Source organism: Spermophilus citellus (assembly GCF_964194105.1).
Source record: "Spermophilus citellus genome assembly, contig: SCAFFOLD_91, whole genome shotgun sequence".
Classification (NCBI taxonomy): Eukaryota; Metazoa; Chordata; class Mammalia; order Rodentia; family Sciuridae; genus Spermophilus; species Spermophilus citellus.
Genome location: NW_027673011.1, coordinates 1,549,058 through 1,568,150, shown reverse-complemented (window position 1 = coordinate 1,568,150; position 19,093 = coordinate 1,549,058). Strand labels below are relative to the sequence as shown.

Sequence of the window (19,093 nt, the reverse complement as noted above, 5' to 3'; positions counted from 1 at the left end):
TGGGGCGACCCACTGCCTGAGCGAGCGCGCCCGTATCTCCTCCACAATGCGCGCATGATCTTGGGCTCCTCGGCTGGGGCGCTGCACGCCGCCACCTTCCTGTCCGGGATCCCGCTGGGTGCGTCCTGGGCCGCCGGCACTCCGCGCTGGGAGGGAGCGTCTGCTAGGCTCGGATGCCGCGGTCCCCAGGGGCCCACATGGTTTCATCTGTCACAGGTGGATAACCTCAAAGAAACATTGTTGGATAAATCCATGAAACTGTTGGCCCAAAGACATGCTGAGCTTCAACAGTGTGAGCTTCTAGGAGATGAAATGCTTCAGTCTTCTAAGCAGTTCCAGAAGATATCCAAGAGAACCATGTGGAAGTATAAACTAAAAAATATGTGTTGCCCATGTACCTGCTGCTTCTGATTTTGTTTCTGACTAGATACGAGCTAACTAACTAGAACAAATTTTAAAAAAAAGCTAAAAAAATAAAAACAAATAAATATAAAAGAGCTAACTATGTGGGAACTTTTATTTTTTGGTACATAATCCTGAATAAATCTCTCTAGTGAATTAAAAGATAAGGGTGTATTTTAAAGAACATTCTCCAAGAATTTTTTTTAAAAGGATCGCTTTTGAAAAATTGATATTTATGTCCGAGTCCATAGGCACAAATTTTTGCTTAATGATTCTCACTAATAATGAGAAAAAGAAACTTTTGTCAGGGTATAGCAACTCTGCAAAGAAATGTCTCCTGAAATATGCGAGATGAAATCAGAGGAAGCATTTAAAGGTATTATGACACTCTTAATATGACTACTACTGAGCTAATTTTAAACTTTTCATTTTTAAATATAAAAAGTCTTATTAAAATTATGAAAACGTAACATAATGAAAGTATGATTCATGGAAAATGTCATGTCTTTGAACTAAAATAAATGGATGAGAATGGAACCTAACAAGAACTGCATGTGTAATACTTAAGAAAATTACAAACGATCCAGACTTAGTTCAATTTTTACCATTAAAAAATCCTTTATGGGCTGGGGATGTGGCTCAAGCGGTAGCGCGCTCGCCTGGCATGCGTGCGGCCCGGGTTCGATCCTCAGCACCACATACCAACAAAGATGTTGTGTCCGCCGAGAACTAAAAAATAAATATTAAAAATTCTCTCTCTCTCTCTCTCTCTCTCTCTCTCTCTCTCTCTCTTTAAAAAAAAAAATCCTTTATGCAAGATCATCTTAAACTATTTACTTCAAATAACTTTTCATTTTATAAATATATTTTTTGATTGAAAATGACTTCTAAAGGTCAAAACAGTAGAGAAAAAACTTAAAACATTTAACAACTACATTCTTTAACTACTAGAGAGAGGGAGAGTGAAAGAGAAAGCAATGCCTATGGATTTACTTTTGGATCTTGTAATTACCTCTGACACCAGTGATTCTTAATATCACAGTACCTCTTCCCACAGTAAACATACACCATAAACACTGTGCATGTAATTTCACAGGTTCATGGTCCTTCTGAGGCTTATTCATGGACTTCATTTTCATTTTCTAAAGTGGTAATAATTTCCAGAAATTGACTCATCGTCCCATATATACACCCTATAAATGCCACCTTCTCAGTCTTCACTTATTTTATAAGGCAGTCAATGTCACCAGTTACTAATGGGCACAAACATGTAACTTTAAAGATATTTTATTAAACATTTTTGGATGCTGTTTCCTACTTTTTAAGAATGAAAAATGCATTTCAATAAAAACATATATACTGAAGCCATTTTTCTTTGTATGAAGAAATATAAATGAGATGTGCATTAATATTTAATAGCAAAGTACTTCATTGGCTAAAATACAAATATGTCAAGAGCACAATAAATTCTAAGCATACTAAGATTATGTAGCTCTTTCAATATTTTGGGGGAACAGTGATTCGATTGCCTAGGGCTTAGGATCTGCTTCTATGCTTGTTTCTTGAGCTTCTTCTACCTCTGAGAGCTTTTCATCATCTGTAATTGAAAAAGAAACACAAAACCTTAGTAAAATTTGCCAACATTTTATGCTTAATGCACATGTGAAACATTTTTATCTTTTATTAGCCAATACTTTTAAAGAAAAGATGGCAAAATGGCAGTCTGTAACTGCAACTGTCTCACATAAATGTTTGATTTTAAAAATGCTGTTTGGTGGTTGTTATTAGTTGAATCAAAATTTAAAATCTGTATGACAGATTTCACTTAAAAAAATAAACATAGGCCTTGGGACAATCAGATCAAGTGAACAGAAATTTCCAATTGGCTATAATCAATAGCAAGTCTTCTCTTCCTTATAAATGACTTAAAATTCATTACATGTCTTTCATTTTTTTTTCACTCATTATTTTTGGGAATCTGAGTTTTAAAAGTATATATCTAAGGGAAAGATATATTTTCCCTCAAAGTATGTACCATTCATTGGGTATGCAAAAGGGTTTTTTTTTTTTTTGGTTCTGGGGATTGAACTCAGGAGTGGGTTTTGAGCCATAGCCCCAGCCCTACTTTGTATTTTATTTACATACAGGGTTTCACTGAGTTGCTTAGGACCTCAGTAAGTTGCCTAGGCTGGCTTCGAGCTTTCAATCCTCCTGCCTCAGCCTCCCAAGCTGCTGGACTATAGGTGAGTGCCTCCAAACCTGGCCTGGGTGTGCAAATATTCTTATGCACAAATTACTTATCATAGCCTTCCTGGGGCCTGATTTATTACTTTACAGTAATAAACTATAGAAAACCAATAAAAAACTCTGTTATCGAACATCCTTGAATTTTTCATATTTAAACTACTAGATATATATTTAAACCAGTTACTACAAAATTAAAATGCTTCTGCATATATTTAAAAAGTAGAACAAATGAGTGTCTTCTAATGTCATCCAGATATTCTTCTATTTGCAAATTGAAGGTATTATCTCACTCCAAACTGTAAAAGGCACACCTCTCAATCACTGAAAAATCTTCAAAACATTCATTTTGAGATAATTTCTACTTACTTTCCAATGTTTGCTGAAGTTCATGGATAGTACTAAGAAGAACATGAAACTGCTTCCGTCTCAATTCCAGCTATATTAACAAGAAGAAAAAATTTATTGAAATTGATCTATAAACACACACAGACACACACATACACCATAAAAAAACAAAGGGGAAAAATATATATATATGCAAATACCTTATCTTCAACGCTTTCTTTAATATGTGAAAGATGCTCTAACTCTTTTCCCAGAGCCTCTAATTCTCTGAAAAAAGTAAAACAGTGCTATTTTTTGCTGTTTTGGGAAATAGAACTTACAATTCTAATCAAACATTTAAAGTATTAAATAGTATTTTTAAAATGTAAAAATAATTAAAATACTCCATTATGTGAGACTTGTAAAGTTTAGAACTTCTTAACTACTAAATGTGCACTATTTTCATTAAAGCTATACTTTTATTTTTCATTTTTTAATTTTATTTATTTTAAAAAAATTTTTTTAGTTGTAGTTGGACACAATGCCTTTATTTTACTTATTTTATGTGGCGCTCAGGATCGAACCCAGTGCCTTGCACATGCTAGACGAGCACTGTACTGCTGAGCCACAACCCCAGCCCCCAAAAGGTATATTTTTATATAAAGTTTACAAGTACAGAAAAACTCAGATAATAGAATAACCAAACTCAAGAAATAGTACATTTTTATCATACTAACTTCAAGATTTTCCTTCAGTTAAAAAAAATCAAAAACAAAACCTGCTGCTGATTAAATTGAAATACCCTTTGAACTTCACCTCCCTCCCCACCCCCTTCTCTAGTCCCCTACCTCAGGCCTTCTTTTGTCCTTTATTTTCCATTCACACAGTCATTGCATCATTCCAATCCCTTTTTAATGCATGTATCTGTGTTTCTGATAATATATAGTATTAATAAATAATACTTGGTATTTTCTAAATTTTACAAATGGTTATTTTCTGTATGTATGTAGAAAATTAGAATTAATTTAAAACTCATGTGTCTGTCATTTTCCTCACTGATTTTTTGGGGGGATCTGTGCTGTAAAAGTATATGTCTAGCTAGGCCTGGTGGTGTACCTGTAACCCCAGAGACTCAGGAGGCTGACGCCAGAGAATCACAAGTTCAAAGTCAGTCTCAGTAACTTACTGAGACCCTGTCTCAAAGTTAAAAATAAAAAGTGCTGGGGATGTAGCTCAGTGGTAGAGTGCCCCTGAGTTCAATCACTAGTACTAAGAGAGGGAAAAAAAAGTATATATCTAGTTTATTAAGTTTATGCTGTTTAGTATTTTATTACATGAATAGAATATATTCTATTTATCCATTTTCCCATTGAGACACATCACATGCATTTTAGACCTATAGATAGAAAGATTGGAAAAAGAAAAAGATCTAATCAAACAGTGTTAGGATATATAATGTTGAAAATCTTGATTTCTCCTTTTGACACGTTATTTATTTTATAAAAATGGAATGTATAGATGAGTATACTTGAATGTTTATGTAGGTTTATGTAGGTTAGTTCCTTTGCAAGGAAAAGCTCTAAACTTACTTTAATGTCTCATGCCTATCTGGATGATGCTGGATCACTTTTGCCAAAGCATCATATTCTGAAAGACATAAAAATATTTACCAAGTTTTCTTTTAAAAACTTTAAATATCAAAAGAAAACACATAGTATCACACATGTCTCCTACTCATTGTCCTAGTACATAAAGAAAGGAAAACAACGATGGATGGGAGTATTGCCATGCCACTTGATTGAACCACAACGATAATCATCTGTGACATAAAAAGTGTTAAATACAAGGATTTTGGCTCCAGATTCTGTTTTTCCACTAACATGTCCTGTACAGAATATAAGAAGTCAGCATAAGCATTAATGACTTTTAAGTCATTATCGATCAAGTGGACTGAATCTGAAAAGGATCTTACTCTTTGCCCAGAGTGTGTGGTGGTGGTGGAAGGGGGGAGAATCAGTGAGAAAAACATATCTTACTGTTAATTTGTTAATTTCCTCACCATTCTAAAGGTAAAAACTTCAGAAACTTTAAAATACTTCAAAATTAAGATGATTGTTGCTGCTTCACTGAGACCTCTAAGATTAAGTTTTATTGCTTATATTAACATTTCTATGAAATGGTAAATAGTGAGGTTCACTTAAAAGTCTCCTATTCAATCAAAATTCTTTGCAATATATTTTTAAATAATCTGGCATTGATATTAAATATTATGTTATTATATTTTGCTGTAAATTGGCCACTGAAACTTTAGCATACATACTTTGAACTGAATACAAAAGCCACCTTTTATAAAGGGGAAATAAGCCAGGCTTAGTGGTGCGTGCATCTAATTCCAGCAGCTCTGGAGGCTGAGCCAGGAGGATTGCAAGGTTGTTTTTTTTTAGTTGTAGGTGGACACAATACCTTTACTTTATTTATTTATTTATTTTTTGTGGTGCCAAGGATCAAACCCAGTGCCTCACATGTTTGAGGCAAGTGCTCTACCACTGAGGACTACAAGTTAGAGGCCAGAAGAAGAGATAAAAAGATATGGGGACGTAGCTCAGTGGTAAAGCACCCTGTAATCAATCCCCAGAACTAAAAGAAAAAAAAAGAGGTCAGGATAAAACTTTATCTTAATTAGCTCTCTAAAACGTGAAGTTTATTGTTTTGGAACTCAGTATATTACTAAGCATGATTTTTTTAAATTAAAAAAACCTCCATTACAATATAATATATATTCAGTATAACACAAAACAAAAACAAAGAAAACCTAGATAATAAAACCCACAACCCCCAAATAACTATTCACATTTTCTATTTTCTCCCAGTTTTTAATATATATTATCATAATTATGATTGTACTTTTTTTTTTGGGGGGGGGGTACCAGGGGTCGAACTCAGTGGCCGAGTGCCCCTGAGTTCAATCCCTGGTACCCCCCAAAAAAATTATTTGAAAGTTTATGAACTAGATAAGGGTATACTCTAGTTAAAAAGAAAGATTAGAATAAAACTAAACTTTAACTTTTTCTTGTTATATAGTTAGGCATCCTGAATATATCTGCTTCCTTTATACTTAATGAAAACCAACTGTGTTTAAATTCTCCTCTGTCTCTCATCAAACAAATCGATCCTATAACTAGTGTACTTACATAAATCACTTTTGCTGATTAAACAAAATATTCAGGCAAAATTGTCTGAAGACAGAAGAAATACCTGGATAATCAATACATCTCAGCAAAAACTTTTTTTCAGCAGATCATTCCTTTTTTTCTATTTTCTATTTATGGTTTTAAGAATTAAATGTTTCTCCTAATTCTTTTTTTAATTTATTTTTTAGTTTTAGGTGGACACAATATCTTTATTTTATTTCAATGTGGTGCTGAGGATCGAACCCAGTGCCTCATGCATGCTATGCAAGCGCTCTACCACTGATCCCCAGCCCCAGTCCCATCCTGATTCTCTTTGTCAATTAAATTGATTCTGGCTGCTGATTTTACCTCACATTAAAAACTGCATGAAAATACCAGTCAGTAGTAAAGTATTTGCACATGAAATCCCTCAAAACCCTTACCTTGGCGGTTTATTCGTATTCGTTTTGCTTGAAGAATCTGCTGTTTGCACTCAGCAATTTTTTCATGAGCTCCAGCAATACTACATTCTATATAAAAGGGTATTTTTTAAAAGATAGTTAATAACAACACATATAATCTCCATCCATTTTCAATTTTAAAACATGTTTTTAAATTGAAGTCCTATTGCTAACTAAATAGATGCTGGTATTAAAAAAGTAGCTGTAACCTCAGTCATCATACCACACTATAAACTTTTGCAGATACCACTTACTGTATGAATTCTATTAATATTGTAAGTAACTTTTATCACTAACCCAAGAATATTGTTAGTAGGTATTTTTCCTTTAGATCATAAAGAATAAAAATATAGACAGAAACATTATTATTTTTACCTATTTCTTTGTAAATTTTTTCATAATTTTCCATTTCTCTGAGATTCATGTCATACACCAGCAAAGTTTTGCCCATTGAAAATTCACATTGAGATAGTGTACTCAGCATACGTTGGTACTGGCTATATCTGATGGAAAAAAGAGGAAAAAGATGTTTGTGGATTGCTAAAATTAAACTACTTTAATGCAGGCAAAGCTTTGCTAATTAAGTTATATCACATTCTGAGACAAATGTTTTCTTTTAAAAAAATCTAGAATATCCATCCCTTATGTTTTCTTTTTCCAAATGTGCCTTTATAAACAGCTATGGTTACAAACGTAAGACGGGCCTATTGTTTTTATCGGTGTAGGCTTAATTCAAGCAAATCTGTCTGAATTGTTTAAATCATTTTTAAAAATTATTTTGATTAAGAAGTCTGCTTATTTTCACAATTCTATTCTCATAGTTCTTCCGTTCTATATGTATATTACACTTATTCTGTGGAAAGTGAATCCAAATGAGGAAGAATTTTGTTAAAAACCTAGATATCTTGCAGGAACTTTATTAACAAAGGAAAGAAGTTTCATTTAGATTATCTTGTCCTGTTAAATACTTATCTGCTAAAAGTGACCATGTTAACGTGCCTGAATTTAGTCTTCATTTCTCCTTTTACCTGCTTTCTACATGTTTGTTTTATAAGGCCTCCGAAGAGAAGAAAAAAAAAATCTTTTGATGAGACAAGAAGTGATTTAAGTGGACAATTCGGTGAGTGAAACTTAAAACACTAACAGGACCTTATTAAAATGACATCAGTACACTGGCATAGAGACAAGTGAAATAAATACCCTTCCTCCTGGGATCCAGAGTTGCACCACTTAATGAAACTTTTCACTAGCAAATTAATTCTTCGATCATCTCCAGCACCATCTCCATCAATGAGGAGACGCTTCCGTATCACTTCGTGTGGAAGAGAGAAGGGCAAAGTGAATTAAAATGACCATTTGGCTCTTGTGACTTTTCAGGACAAATAACCAATATCACTACTCAGGTGCTCATTGAAAAGATAATTATTGAAATGTCAGTGTGCTTGGGGCTGGGTTGTAGCTCAGTGGTAGAATGCTTGCCTAGCATGTATGAGGGACTGGGTTCGATCCTCAGCACCACATACAAATAAGCAAATAAAATAAATGTCTATAGACAACTAAAAAATATTTTAAAAAATGAAATGTCAATGTGCTTAATGATACTGAATTGTATACTTTAAAATGGCTAACTAATATCCCACTCTTTAGTATACACCCAAAGGACTGAAAATCAGCAACTACAGAGATGAAGCCACATCCATGTTTGCAGCAGCTTAATTCACAATAGCTAAGTATGGAATCAATCCAGGTGCCCTTCAATAGATGAATGGTTAAAGAGAATGTGGTACATACACACAATGGAATATTACTTAGCCACAAAGAAGAATGAAACTATGGTATTTGCCAGTAAATGGATGAATCTGGAGATTATTGTACTAAGTGAAATAAGCCGATCATAAAAACCAAAGGCAGAATGTTATCTCTGATATGCAGTTGCTGACTCACAACAAGGGGGAGGGAAGAATAGAAGTTCACTGGGTTAGACAAAGGGGAATGAAGGGAAGGGAGAGGAGATGGGAATGGGAAAGACAGTAGAATGAATGGGACAGAACTTTCCTGTGCTCATATATGAATACACAACCAGTGAAACCCCACATCATGGACAACCACAAGAATGGGATCCCAATCAGAATAATCTATACTCCATGTATGTATGATATGTTAAAATACACTCTATTGTTATATGTATCTAAAAAGAATAAAAAATGGCTAAGTGAAGTGGATAAATTGTATGATGTGTATCTTACAAATACGTATATATGTGTAAATTTTTTTTTAAAAGAAAGTGATTTTCTATTGTGTGTCAAGGTATCACAGGCAAAGAGGAAAAATCTTCAGGTAAAATAAAAATAAATAAATAAGCAACCAAGAAAATAAATTCTTGGATAACTTTTTTTTGAAAAAAAAAAAAAAAAAGAAGAACCTGTCTGGCTGGGTGGCATGGTACACAACTGTAATCCCAGCGGCTCAGGAGGCTGAGGCAGGAGGAGCACAGGTTCAAAGCCAGCCTCAGCAACTTAGAGAGGCCCTAAGCAACTTAGTGAGACCCTGTTTTATAATAAAAAATAAAAAGGTCTGGGGATGTGGCTCAGAGGTCAAGTGCCTCTGGGTTCAATTCCTGATGGGAAGGGGGGCTCCTTGTCCTGAAAGGCAGTGGTGAGAAGAGATAAAGAATATTTAAAAAGACAGAGTGGCGGACTAGGACAAGAAAAGAGAAGTTGGTCAGGGGAAGGGAGTAAACTGACACAATACAAGTAGAATACAGTTATCTTAAGTTTCCCCATGAGAATTTCTTTCCTTTTTCTTTCTTTTTAACAAAACTGTCTCATTTTGCCCTGAGGAAAAGAGAAAAACAGAAAAGCAGTATGGACCGGCAGTGACTATAACAAGTGGGGTCCCAACCTGCCTGCCTGGCAGGCCTGAGCTCGTGTTTGGACCAGGATCATAACAAAAAAGGCCAGGGGAATCGATACTACAATGCCATTTCCCATCAGCCTGGCAAAGACCAAAACCTGACCGTTCAAAAGGTTGGCAAAGGCATTGGGAAATTGCACTCACATATACCAGAGGGTGCACACTGTCAAACTCTCCAAGGCCACTGGATGAAGAGTGCATGCACCTTTATGACTCCATAGTTTAATTCTAGGAATTGAGGCTTTAAAAATATGTGCACCTACACACACAAAGGAAGGTATAAAGGGTTGTTTGTAGAAGTGCTGTCTGTAGTTGAAATATTGCAAACCTATATATTCACCAGGAAGAGACTGGTTTAATTATGAAATGTTCATATAATAGTATGCAGCCAAAAAAATAAGATTGGAGTCTATACTGATGCCAAGAAATCTTATTTTTGTTAAGTAAAACGAAAACGTGCGGAGAAGCACAACGTGCTGTGCTATGTGTAGAATGGAGGAGCCTGAGACCGGGTATGTGTGTGTGTGTACGTACATCACACAGGCATGAGTTTAGTCAGAAAATATCTTTGAAAGGATTCATAAAATTAGTAATAGTCAGCCAGGTGCAGTGGCATATGCCTGTAATCCCAGCAGCTTGGGAGGCTGAGGCTGCAGGATCATGAGTTCAAATCACCCTCAGCAACTTAGTGAGGCCCTAAGCAGTCTAGGAGAGGCTGTCTCAAAATAAAACATAAAAAGGGCTGGGGATGTGGCCTGGGGGTATAGTGCCCCTGGGTTCAGTACCTGACACCAAAAACAAAACAAAACAAAACAAAACAAAACAACCTTGGTAATAGTGGTTGTTTCAGATGAGAGGGACTACATCTAAGAGATGAGAAAAAAATGTAATTCCTTACATGCCATTGTACAAGGATTTTGTTTGCTTATTTTGGGAGGTTTTGGTTTCCTTTTTAACCAAATGCATTTTAAAAAAATGAATTTTTAAAGTGTAAATAATTCCTGGAGAGGCTGCATGATGAATCAACAGCAAAATCTTTAAACAATAGTTCCTGTGTGTAGGCAGGAGGATTTCTGAGCACAGGTGCAGCGGAGATAAAACTTGGGAAGGCAGAGGACTCCAGTTTTAAAATATATTGTGGTAGCATGAGATAGACATTTTTAGAATTGGGTTCGGTTATCAAGCATGGCTTTGAAAGACTGCTCAAGCTATAGATTCGTCAGATGTTTTATATTTTAAAAACATGAACTAATGCTTTTGGTTTTAAAACACATACAATGTTATCTAAAGAAACAGAAAAATAAAAGTCCTCAAAGAGATTAAAATGCAAAATGATTTTTTAAAAAACTATCAATGTTTCAATTTTTTAAATGAAACAAAACAAAAAGGAGCCAGGTGTGGTGGCGCATTCCTGTAATCCCAGAGGCTGAGACAGGAGGATTAAGAGTTCAAAAACAGCATGGCTGAGGCCATAAGCAACTCAGTGAGAACCTGTCTCTAAATAAAATATTAAAAAGGGCTGGGGATGTGGCTTTGGTAGTTAAGAACCCCTGGGTTCAATCCCCAGTACCAAAACAACAAAAAAACATAAATAAAATAAATAAATAAAAGGAAATATCTACAGGTGAGCTAGTCTGGCAGAATTGATGCTATTACAAATTCTATTGAAATTTCAAATAACATATGGCCTTTGACTCAACAACCCCAGATGTACTTAAGCAATTATTCAGTAATTTCTCTTACTTATTTTTGCTCTCTTCAATCCTGTTGTCCCTTCCTCCCCACCAAACTGACCTTCTACCCAGATGCCTAGGCCTTATGCTTAATATTGAGGACAGTGGATTTTGAATGCAAATGCATTCGGGGAACAGGAAGAAAGCACATGAGGAAGGGGAATCTATCATAAAACCTGATTTTTTCAAATTTGATAACTATCTAAAAATGTTGAAACACATTTTGTGATCCTTCTAGCTATTTTAAGACCTGCGCAGTTTTCTATATATAATGTAATACACCAATTAGAAAAGTCTTCCTGAAAGACATGTAGAACATGGTTCAGGCCAAACCAGCCAAGTCTCCAGGCTCCTCTCATCCTCCCTACTTTGGAGAAAGGTTATTGAAGGCCAGCACTATGTCCTATTCCTTCTGTTTCCTCCTAAGCCTCTCACACCATGTTTTATACATTCAAATGTTCAATAAATATTCTTAAATTAGATTTGTGCTTCCTGCACAGGACATCTGCTTTCTAAAGAGCTTTGTTTCAACCAGCCACTATCAAGGGCTAGCAGGCAACCACCTTATTTTTGTTTCCACAGTGGTGATTACTTGTAAAAAAGACATGAAGATCTGACCAATCAGATGTATCCACAGGTACCTCAGCAAATTATGAGGATATGAAATAAAGACCAGAGCCCTTTTACTCTCACTGGAGAAACAGCACACATAGAAATACACACACAGGGAGGCGGGGCTGTTGGCAGAGATTACAGCTCCCTTTGGCTTGGGGAAAATCAAGAGGTTGAGTCTAAGTGGCTTTTTTTTTTTTGGTACCCAGGATTGAACTAAGGGGTGCTTCCCAGCCCTTTTAAGTTCTTATTTTGAGACAGGGTCTCGCTAAATTGCTAAGGCTGGCTTTGAGCTTGAGAGTCTCCTGCCTCACCCTCTGGAGCCCTGTGTGCCATAATGCCCAGCTGAGTTGCTCTTTTGACACTTAAAAATCATCAATCAAAAAAACTGAAAGGCAACCAATTCTATCAAAATTTCAAAGAACATAGAGCCTTTGACTCAACAACCCAGATGTACTTAAGCAATATGACACTGGATTATGCACTGAAACATTATAATAACAAATACTAAAAGCAAACCAAATATACATAAATAGGGGAAAATTAAACAAATTTTAGCATAGGAACAAGAGGGAGTACTCTGAAGCTATAAGGAAAAAAGAATAAGTACTCCATGTATTGATCTAGAGATCATTTAAGATACCTTGTTATAAAAGGTGGAGAACAGTATTACGGTATTGTTTTTCAAACAAAAATCAGGGGAGATGAGAATATATATTTTTATGAGCTTACATTTGTTTGGATATCCTGGAATGACAGACAAGAAACTAATTACAGGGGTTACCAAGAGAGTGGGTAGTGTAAGTGGGGTAGACAGACTGGAAATGAGAAAATATCCTTTTGTTTGGTTTTTAAATCAGAAGAGTATTCAAAATGTTAGTTTTCTTTTTCTTGGACCTGGGAATTGAACTCAGGGGCACTCAACCTTTGAGCTACACCCCCAGCTCTTTTATATAGAGACAGTATCTCACTGAGTTGCTTACATCCTCACTAAGTTGCTGAGGCTGGCTTTGAACTCTCTATCCTCCTACCTCAGCCTCCCGAGCAACTGGGATCACAGGCGTGCGCCACTCCACTTAGCTAGTTGTTATTAAAAGAAAGTTCAAGTCCTTTCCCTTCACCCTGGGTAAGGAGAAAGCTGTGAGCTCCAGTGTGGGAGCGAGAGACAGGCTCTGGGGCCTGAGTGCACTAGAACACCAGGAAGACTGGACAGATGACAGAAGTCAAATAGTGGGACCCAGCATCATATAGGCAGTGGGGTGGGACTTTGAGAGTGCATATTAACAAATGCCCTATTACTAAATCCAGGCTTTGCTGGTAGGTAACTGGGAGTTGCTAAAGATTCATGGGCAAAACTTTCTAGAAGGATCAAGCTGAGAGCAGTGTACAAAATAGACTGAAACCAGGAAAAGCCCAGAAGCAGGAAGGCTGGGGCTGCCAAAGCGCTTGCTGTTAGGAGCTAACATGACCTAAATTAAAAGGAGAGATTAGAATCACAGGTCCTGGGAGGCAGGTTAGGATGAGCAGAGGCTTGGTTAGGAAGAGGTAGGGGCCAATGCCAACGCTGGGGGAGACTTGAGAGGGAAGTGGAAGATGAGTTGTGGCAGGGAGGGGATTCCCTGTCTAGGCACTCACAGGCCTCCTCACCGTCGGCCTGATCCCTCTTCAATCTGAGCACACCTTCTCACAGACAATCTCCTGGGTTACAAATCAAAAACTGGAGCCAATGTTTGCTTATTCACCTAATGCCTACTTTGTGTGTGTGCACACAGACCAACATTTAACCTCATCTGTAAAATGGGAATAAAACTATCTTCTTTGTAGGGTTGCAGACTTCATGGTACGGAAAGACACAGAGCCAGTCCACGGTAGAAAAAAGCACAAAAATATATTATCCTTATCTTTATGTTGAATTTAATCCTCAACTTGTTTCATCCTAAAGATGTTCAAAAGTAAATGTCAAAGGTATATCTAGACATATCTATATACCTATGTAGATACATTTCATGCATTTTATGCATACACAATTTTCTCCAATTATGATTCCTCACAAATTTGCTTCTGCCTCAAATTTATTCCAAGGTTATGCATTTCTGGCTTAAACTTTAAGATAGCTGCTGCCTAGAAAACTCTCTGCAGACAAAAATTACTGAAATAACACATATAAAGCGCAGAACACAGCTCCAACAGAAACAAAATCAAACAAAATGGTGTGGCCCCAATTGGAGAGCAGCTTCTATTACCTCTAAGTTTAGAGTTTTTAAATTTAGAGAAAAATTTTTAAATGCTTATACAAATGGTATAAGCATTATGATTTTTAATGACACCCTTGTTATTGTTAATGACGCTTTAACAATTAGGTCCATGCTGAACACATCTAAAGCCATACACACTGAGTTCATAAATTATCATACATGAAGCCTTCCATAAGCAATCTGATTGCTTACATTAGTAATTCGGGTGGGCTGTGTTCCATCCTGTAAAAACAAAATTATTTTATTGATATTAAATTAAGATGAGGTAAGGCCATGCAAAAACAATGTTTATTCAGATTCCTGTTAGATTCATCATTAGATCAGCACCACTCATGAGTTATTAAGATGAATTATATGTGGCTTGTTTGTTAAAGATCCTTATGGCAAAGTAACTCTGGGCCCCCTTCAAAAAGTTCAAAAAGTTTAAACTTTCAAAAAGTTTAAAAATCATTAAAGTAATTTTTAAGGCAAATAATGTAAAAAAGACACATAAAACATGGGCAGAAAGAACAATAAATAAGATGGTTTGATTCTTCCACGTAAATACTGGTCTCTCCTGAGATCCCTAGGACCAATGTAAGTAAGTTGCTGATGCCAAAGTAAATTTCTCAAGCCAAAAGTGTCTAAAAAAATTTTTTTTAAAAAAGCAAAAAAACAATATGGGGATCTTCTGTTTTTCTGTCTCAATGCTTAGAATATGGTGCATCTCAAGGATGGAGTGCCAAACTTGCTTATCTATTTGGGCTAAAGAAATATGAAATAGTTGAAGTACATTAGTTATCCTCTTGCTGGAACAGTGGATTATGGAACTGGTGGAAAAAGAAAGGGAATCCATTTTTGTCCCACCAACAGTAGCAGCAAATACTTAAGCACTGTTCACACACTTATCGGTGAACATACATCTCGTGTGTCTCCTTTCACTCTGAAAAGTGTCTTGGCTTGGCTACTAAATGGTCACTCAACTTCAAAGTGCTTTTACATGTGGTATCATACTTCATCCTTGAAACACTCTGTAAAGTGTGCTATTATCTTTCTTTTATAGGTGACTGGTGTCACCTCTGCATTCATAACAAAATATACAGAATTACATTATTATACGGTTATAGTGCAGTTCCATTATTCTGTCATATTGTTTATAGGCATATTAAAATCATTATTTAAAATTTTAACAAGCATATATCCAAGCATTACACCTTTCTGATTAAAAAAAAATCTGTTGTCAAAACCAACAAGCTCTATTAAATAGAATGTAGAGATGACCCCACTCCCCTTCTCGTCTCCCATCTGTTGCTCTGGCATATCAATGATCTACCTAATGTTCTCTGTACTGCAAAAAGTGCTTTTAAAATGATTTTTAACAGGGTACTAACACTGTTTAACACTCTTTAAATTAACACCTCCAAGATACAAACTGTTAACATATTTTAAATTAACAGTGACAACATCCAAACTATTTTTCAGTTAGCCAAAATGATATGGTGACATCAGGGGAGAGAGAATAAAGGAATTTGACAGTAACTCTCCAGGACTTCCACTCTTTCATCTATAAAATGGCAATGCTCCCAGTGGCTCAGGAGACTGAGGGGGCAGGGATTGTGAGTTCAAAGCCAGCCTCAGCAACTTAGAGAGGCCCTAAGCAACTCAGTGAGATCTCTTCTCTAAATAAAATATAAAAAGGGCTGGGGATGTGGCTCAGTGGTTAAGCCACTAAGTAACCATGGGTTCGATTCCCAATATTCTCCCCCACCCCAAATAAAATGACAATGCTGGTGATAACATCTATAGTCCAATATCCACAGACGGCAACATAGTGCTCCTCTCTACTTCCTTCAGAGGCAGTGTTCTTCCTCAAATTAGGTGCAGAAATAAAGGGCTTTTGTATATGCATATGCAGATGTAAGGACTGCATGAGGACAAAGCTAATCAGGTACCCCAGTTTTAAAAGGATACTGTTTTTTTGTTGTTGTTGTTGTTTTGGTACTAAGGATTGAATCCAGGGCTCTTTAGCACTGAGCTACATCTCCAGACCTTTTTATTTTTTTATTTTGAGATAGTGTTTCACCAAGTTGCTCAGGGCCTAAGTTGCTGAGGCTTCAAACTTGCATTCCTCCTGGCTCAGCCCCTGCTGTACCCAGCTCACACTGGCTCTTATCTAAGCACCAGGGACAAATACTGGTCCTCCTCTAAGAAGTTTTCAGAATATCAAAAACTTCCACTGCTCACTGTCCTCTCCACTGACGTCACCAACCCAATCCCATGTCTTTCACATCAAATACTTCACATTGGGCTCCCAGCTTCCATTCTGGGCTTTCTAGAATGCACTTACTACCCAGCAACTGAGAATGATCTAAAAGATGAAGTGACCATTGACTCTCTACTTAAAATCCTCCAATCATTGCCAGGTGCCCAGAGGACAATCCCGTCCCTTCCATAGCCTGCACAGTTCATCAGGAGCTCCACTTGGCTTCCCTCCCTTTACATCCCTCTCCCTGGGTCCACCCCAATTGGCCTTCCTCATCTTCACCCAAGAGGTACAGCCTGTTGTCACCTCAGGCCTTTGCCGCTACCTGAAATACTTTCTTGGGTGCTTCACATGGTTGATCTTTTCAGATCTCACTTTAAATATCAGCTTTCAGAGACATCATACCTGATCAACGTATTTTATCCTAATTGTTGACAGCTCCACCCCCATTACTTTATCATCATTCCATCAAATTCATTCTCAAAACTTAATTATGCTTCTTCTCAGAAATTATCTTATTTACTTATTTGATGGCATGCTATTACCTCTCTCCCTCAAGCAGAAGTTGGGGCCCTCCCTCCTCTGTTGTGTTTAGAAGGTCTGAAACACTTATTTGTTGACTAATCACAAATATTACTCATTTCAGCTCATTTTTCTCCCCAAGAGCAGAAAAGTCAGGGAAGGGAAATACGAGCAGATTCAAAGATGGAGAGGGCACAGATCTCATCATAGGAGAGCAGAACAGAGGTTAGTAAACAACTCATATTTAATATTTACTGAACATTACTATGTACTGGACTCAGTGCAAAGGCTTTTACTGCATTTCACCTTCAAAACAACCCTCCGAGGTGGATTTCACCATCTTCACTTACTGAGAAAACAGCTGAGGTTCAAAGAAGCTAAGTAACCTGCCTGAGGCCAGACACTTTATATTAGTGACAGAGTGGGGATTTTCATGGTCTCAAAGGATGTAGGGGCACTTGACTGAAGTACATTTACCAGAACTCATCTCCTTTCCATCTCCAATTTACAAAATACCTCTCCTTTGGAGTGCTATTTCTCAATAAATATAGAAGTAGCCCTAGTAGGCCCAGAGTCACTCCAGCCACAATGTGGGATCATCCTGACTTTCCCCTTCCACGCTCACTCAGGCACTGAAGCCCTGGCACCCTACCTCATACCTTCCAACCTGTCCACTTCTCCGCATTCCCTCTTAGTCAGTCCCATCCTGGTCCAAGGCCCCATTACCTCTCACTTGGACCATCAAAAGAGTGAAGAGCAGGAACTCTGGAACCAGTCTGCCTGGTTTGTGGCCCAGGCTTTCTAACCTACTACCTGTGAGACTTCAGACAAGCTACTTAATCTCTTTGGGTTCCAGTTCCATCTGTAAAGGGGGGCAATAATTAGAACAGTGCCTGATACATAGTGTGAGTACAATATACATTTTAGGAATTTACTTAGCACCTAAACTTTTCCTCAACATGCTTCACACAGTACAGTGATGTGTGTGTGTGTGTGTGTGTGTGTAAATGCAATTCTGGGGCTGGGATGTAGCTCGGTGGTAGAGTGCTTGCCTAACACACACAAGCCCCTGGGTTTGATCTCTAGCCCACAGCCCAAAGTAAATCAACATAAGAAAAGCAAATCTGATTACATGACCCACATCAAAAATGTTTAATGGCTTCCCATTACAGTTAAAAATCTTTGGCTCAACTTTCTAAATTGTAGCCAATACTTCTCATTTTTACTCCTTCCAATATTTTGGGCTCTTGTACAAGTGGTTTCCCAACTGGAAACCAAGTTCAACTACACCTATTTATCCTTAGGGAAAAAAAGGGATTAGAGTAATTACTTCAGTGTACAACCTATTCCAAAAGTTCCCAGGTTTGCTCTTCCCACGTGGTAACATGGGTAACCCTTACAACTCATTACTTAATGTGTCTTTCTCACCAGTCTGTAACCTCTGAGTAAAAGATCTTGCTTGTTGGTTCTAGGCTGTAAACCCCAGCAAGGCCTAGCTAGCCCAGGCATTATAAATATCTACTGAATAAACAAAACTGGAAGCCAGCTGGGGTAGTGCAGACTTATAATTCCAGCAGCTCAGGAAACTGTGGCAGGAGGACTGCAAGTTCAAAGCCTCAGCAACTTAGCAAGGCCCTAAGTCTCAATGAGATTCTTGTCTCTAAATAAAATACTGAAAAAGGCTGGGGATGTGGCTCAGTAAGTGGTCAAGCACCCCTGGTTTAATTTCTGGTACCAAAAACAAAAAATGAGAGAGAGAGAGAGAGAGAGAGAGAGAGAGAGAGAGAGAGAGAGAGAGAGAAATTCCCCATGAAAGTCCCTGGCCTTTAACTGCCCCCCCCCACTACTTCTTATGGGTCCCCACATTTGGCCTATCCCAGTTCTTCCCATTGCCTAGCTCCTTAATGTTGGGACCCAGGGTCCAGAAGCAGCCTCTTCACAAATAGCATCAAAACCAACAGCCTTTCCCTTCCTAGGTGCCCCAGGACCTCCCTTCCTAACAGGAAGCCTTCCAGATTCTTCCTCCAGTTGCCCATCATGCCTGTTCACCATTCCCCAAAATGTCCCCTTACTGATCAGTCCCTAGACTTACAAATGCTCACAAAACCAGCCCTCCCCAATCCATTCCAGCTGACAAACCACCCGCCCCAACACACACATTCTCTCTCACACACATATACATACACACTGTCCCCATGGCCCTGGTGGCCTC

At 37.4% G+C, this 19,093-nt stretch overlaps 1 protein-coding gene across 1 annotated transcript; it reads right to left on the bottom strand.

Annotated features, from left to right (window-relative positions):
- Positions 1–1,851: 1,851 nt before the first annotated feature.
- On the bottom strand, positions 1,852–7,916 carry LOC308640257 (THO complex subunit 7 homolog). The gene is made up of 7 exons (XM_081312227.1): positions 7,805–7,916; positions 6,980–7,107; positions 6,587–6,673; positions 4,563–4,620; positions 3,195–3,261; positions 3,016–3,085; positions 1,852–1,999 (listed from the first exon to the last, which is right to left on the bottom strand). Exons 2-7 carry the CDS (start codon positions 7,086–7,088, stop codon positions 1,932–1,934), a joined length of 459 nt encoding a protein of 152 aa, XP_081168353.1. The 5' UTR covers positions 7,089–7,107; positions 7,805–7,916; the 3' UTR covers positions 1,852–1,931.
- Positions 7,917–19,093: the final 11,177 nt, after the last annotated feature.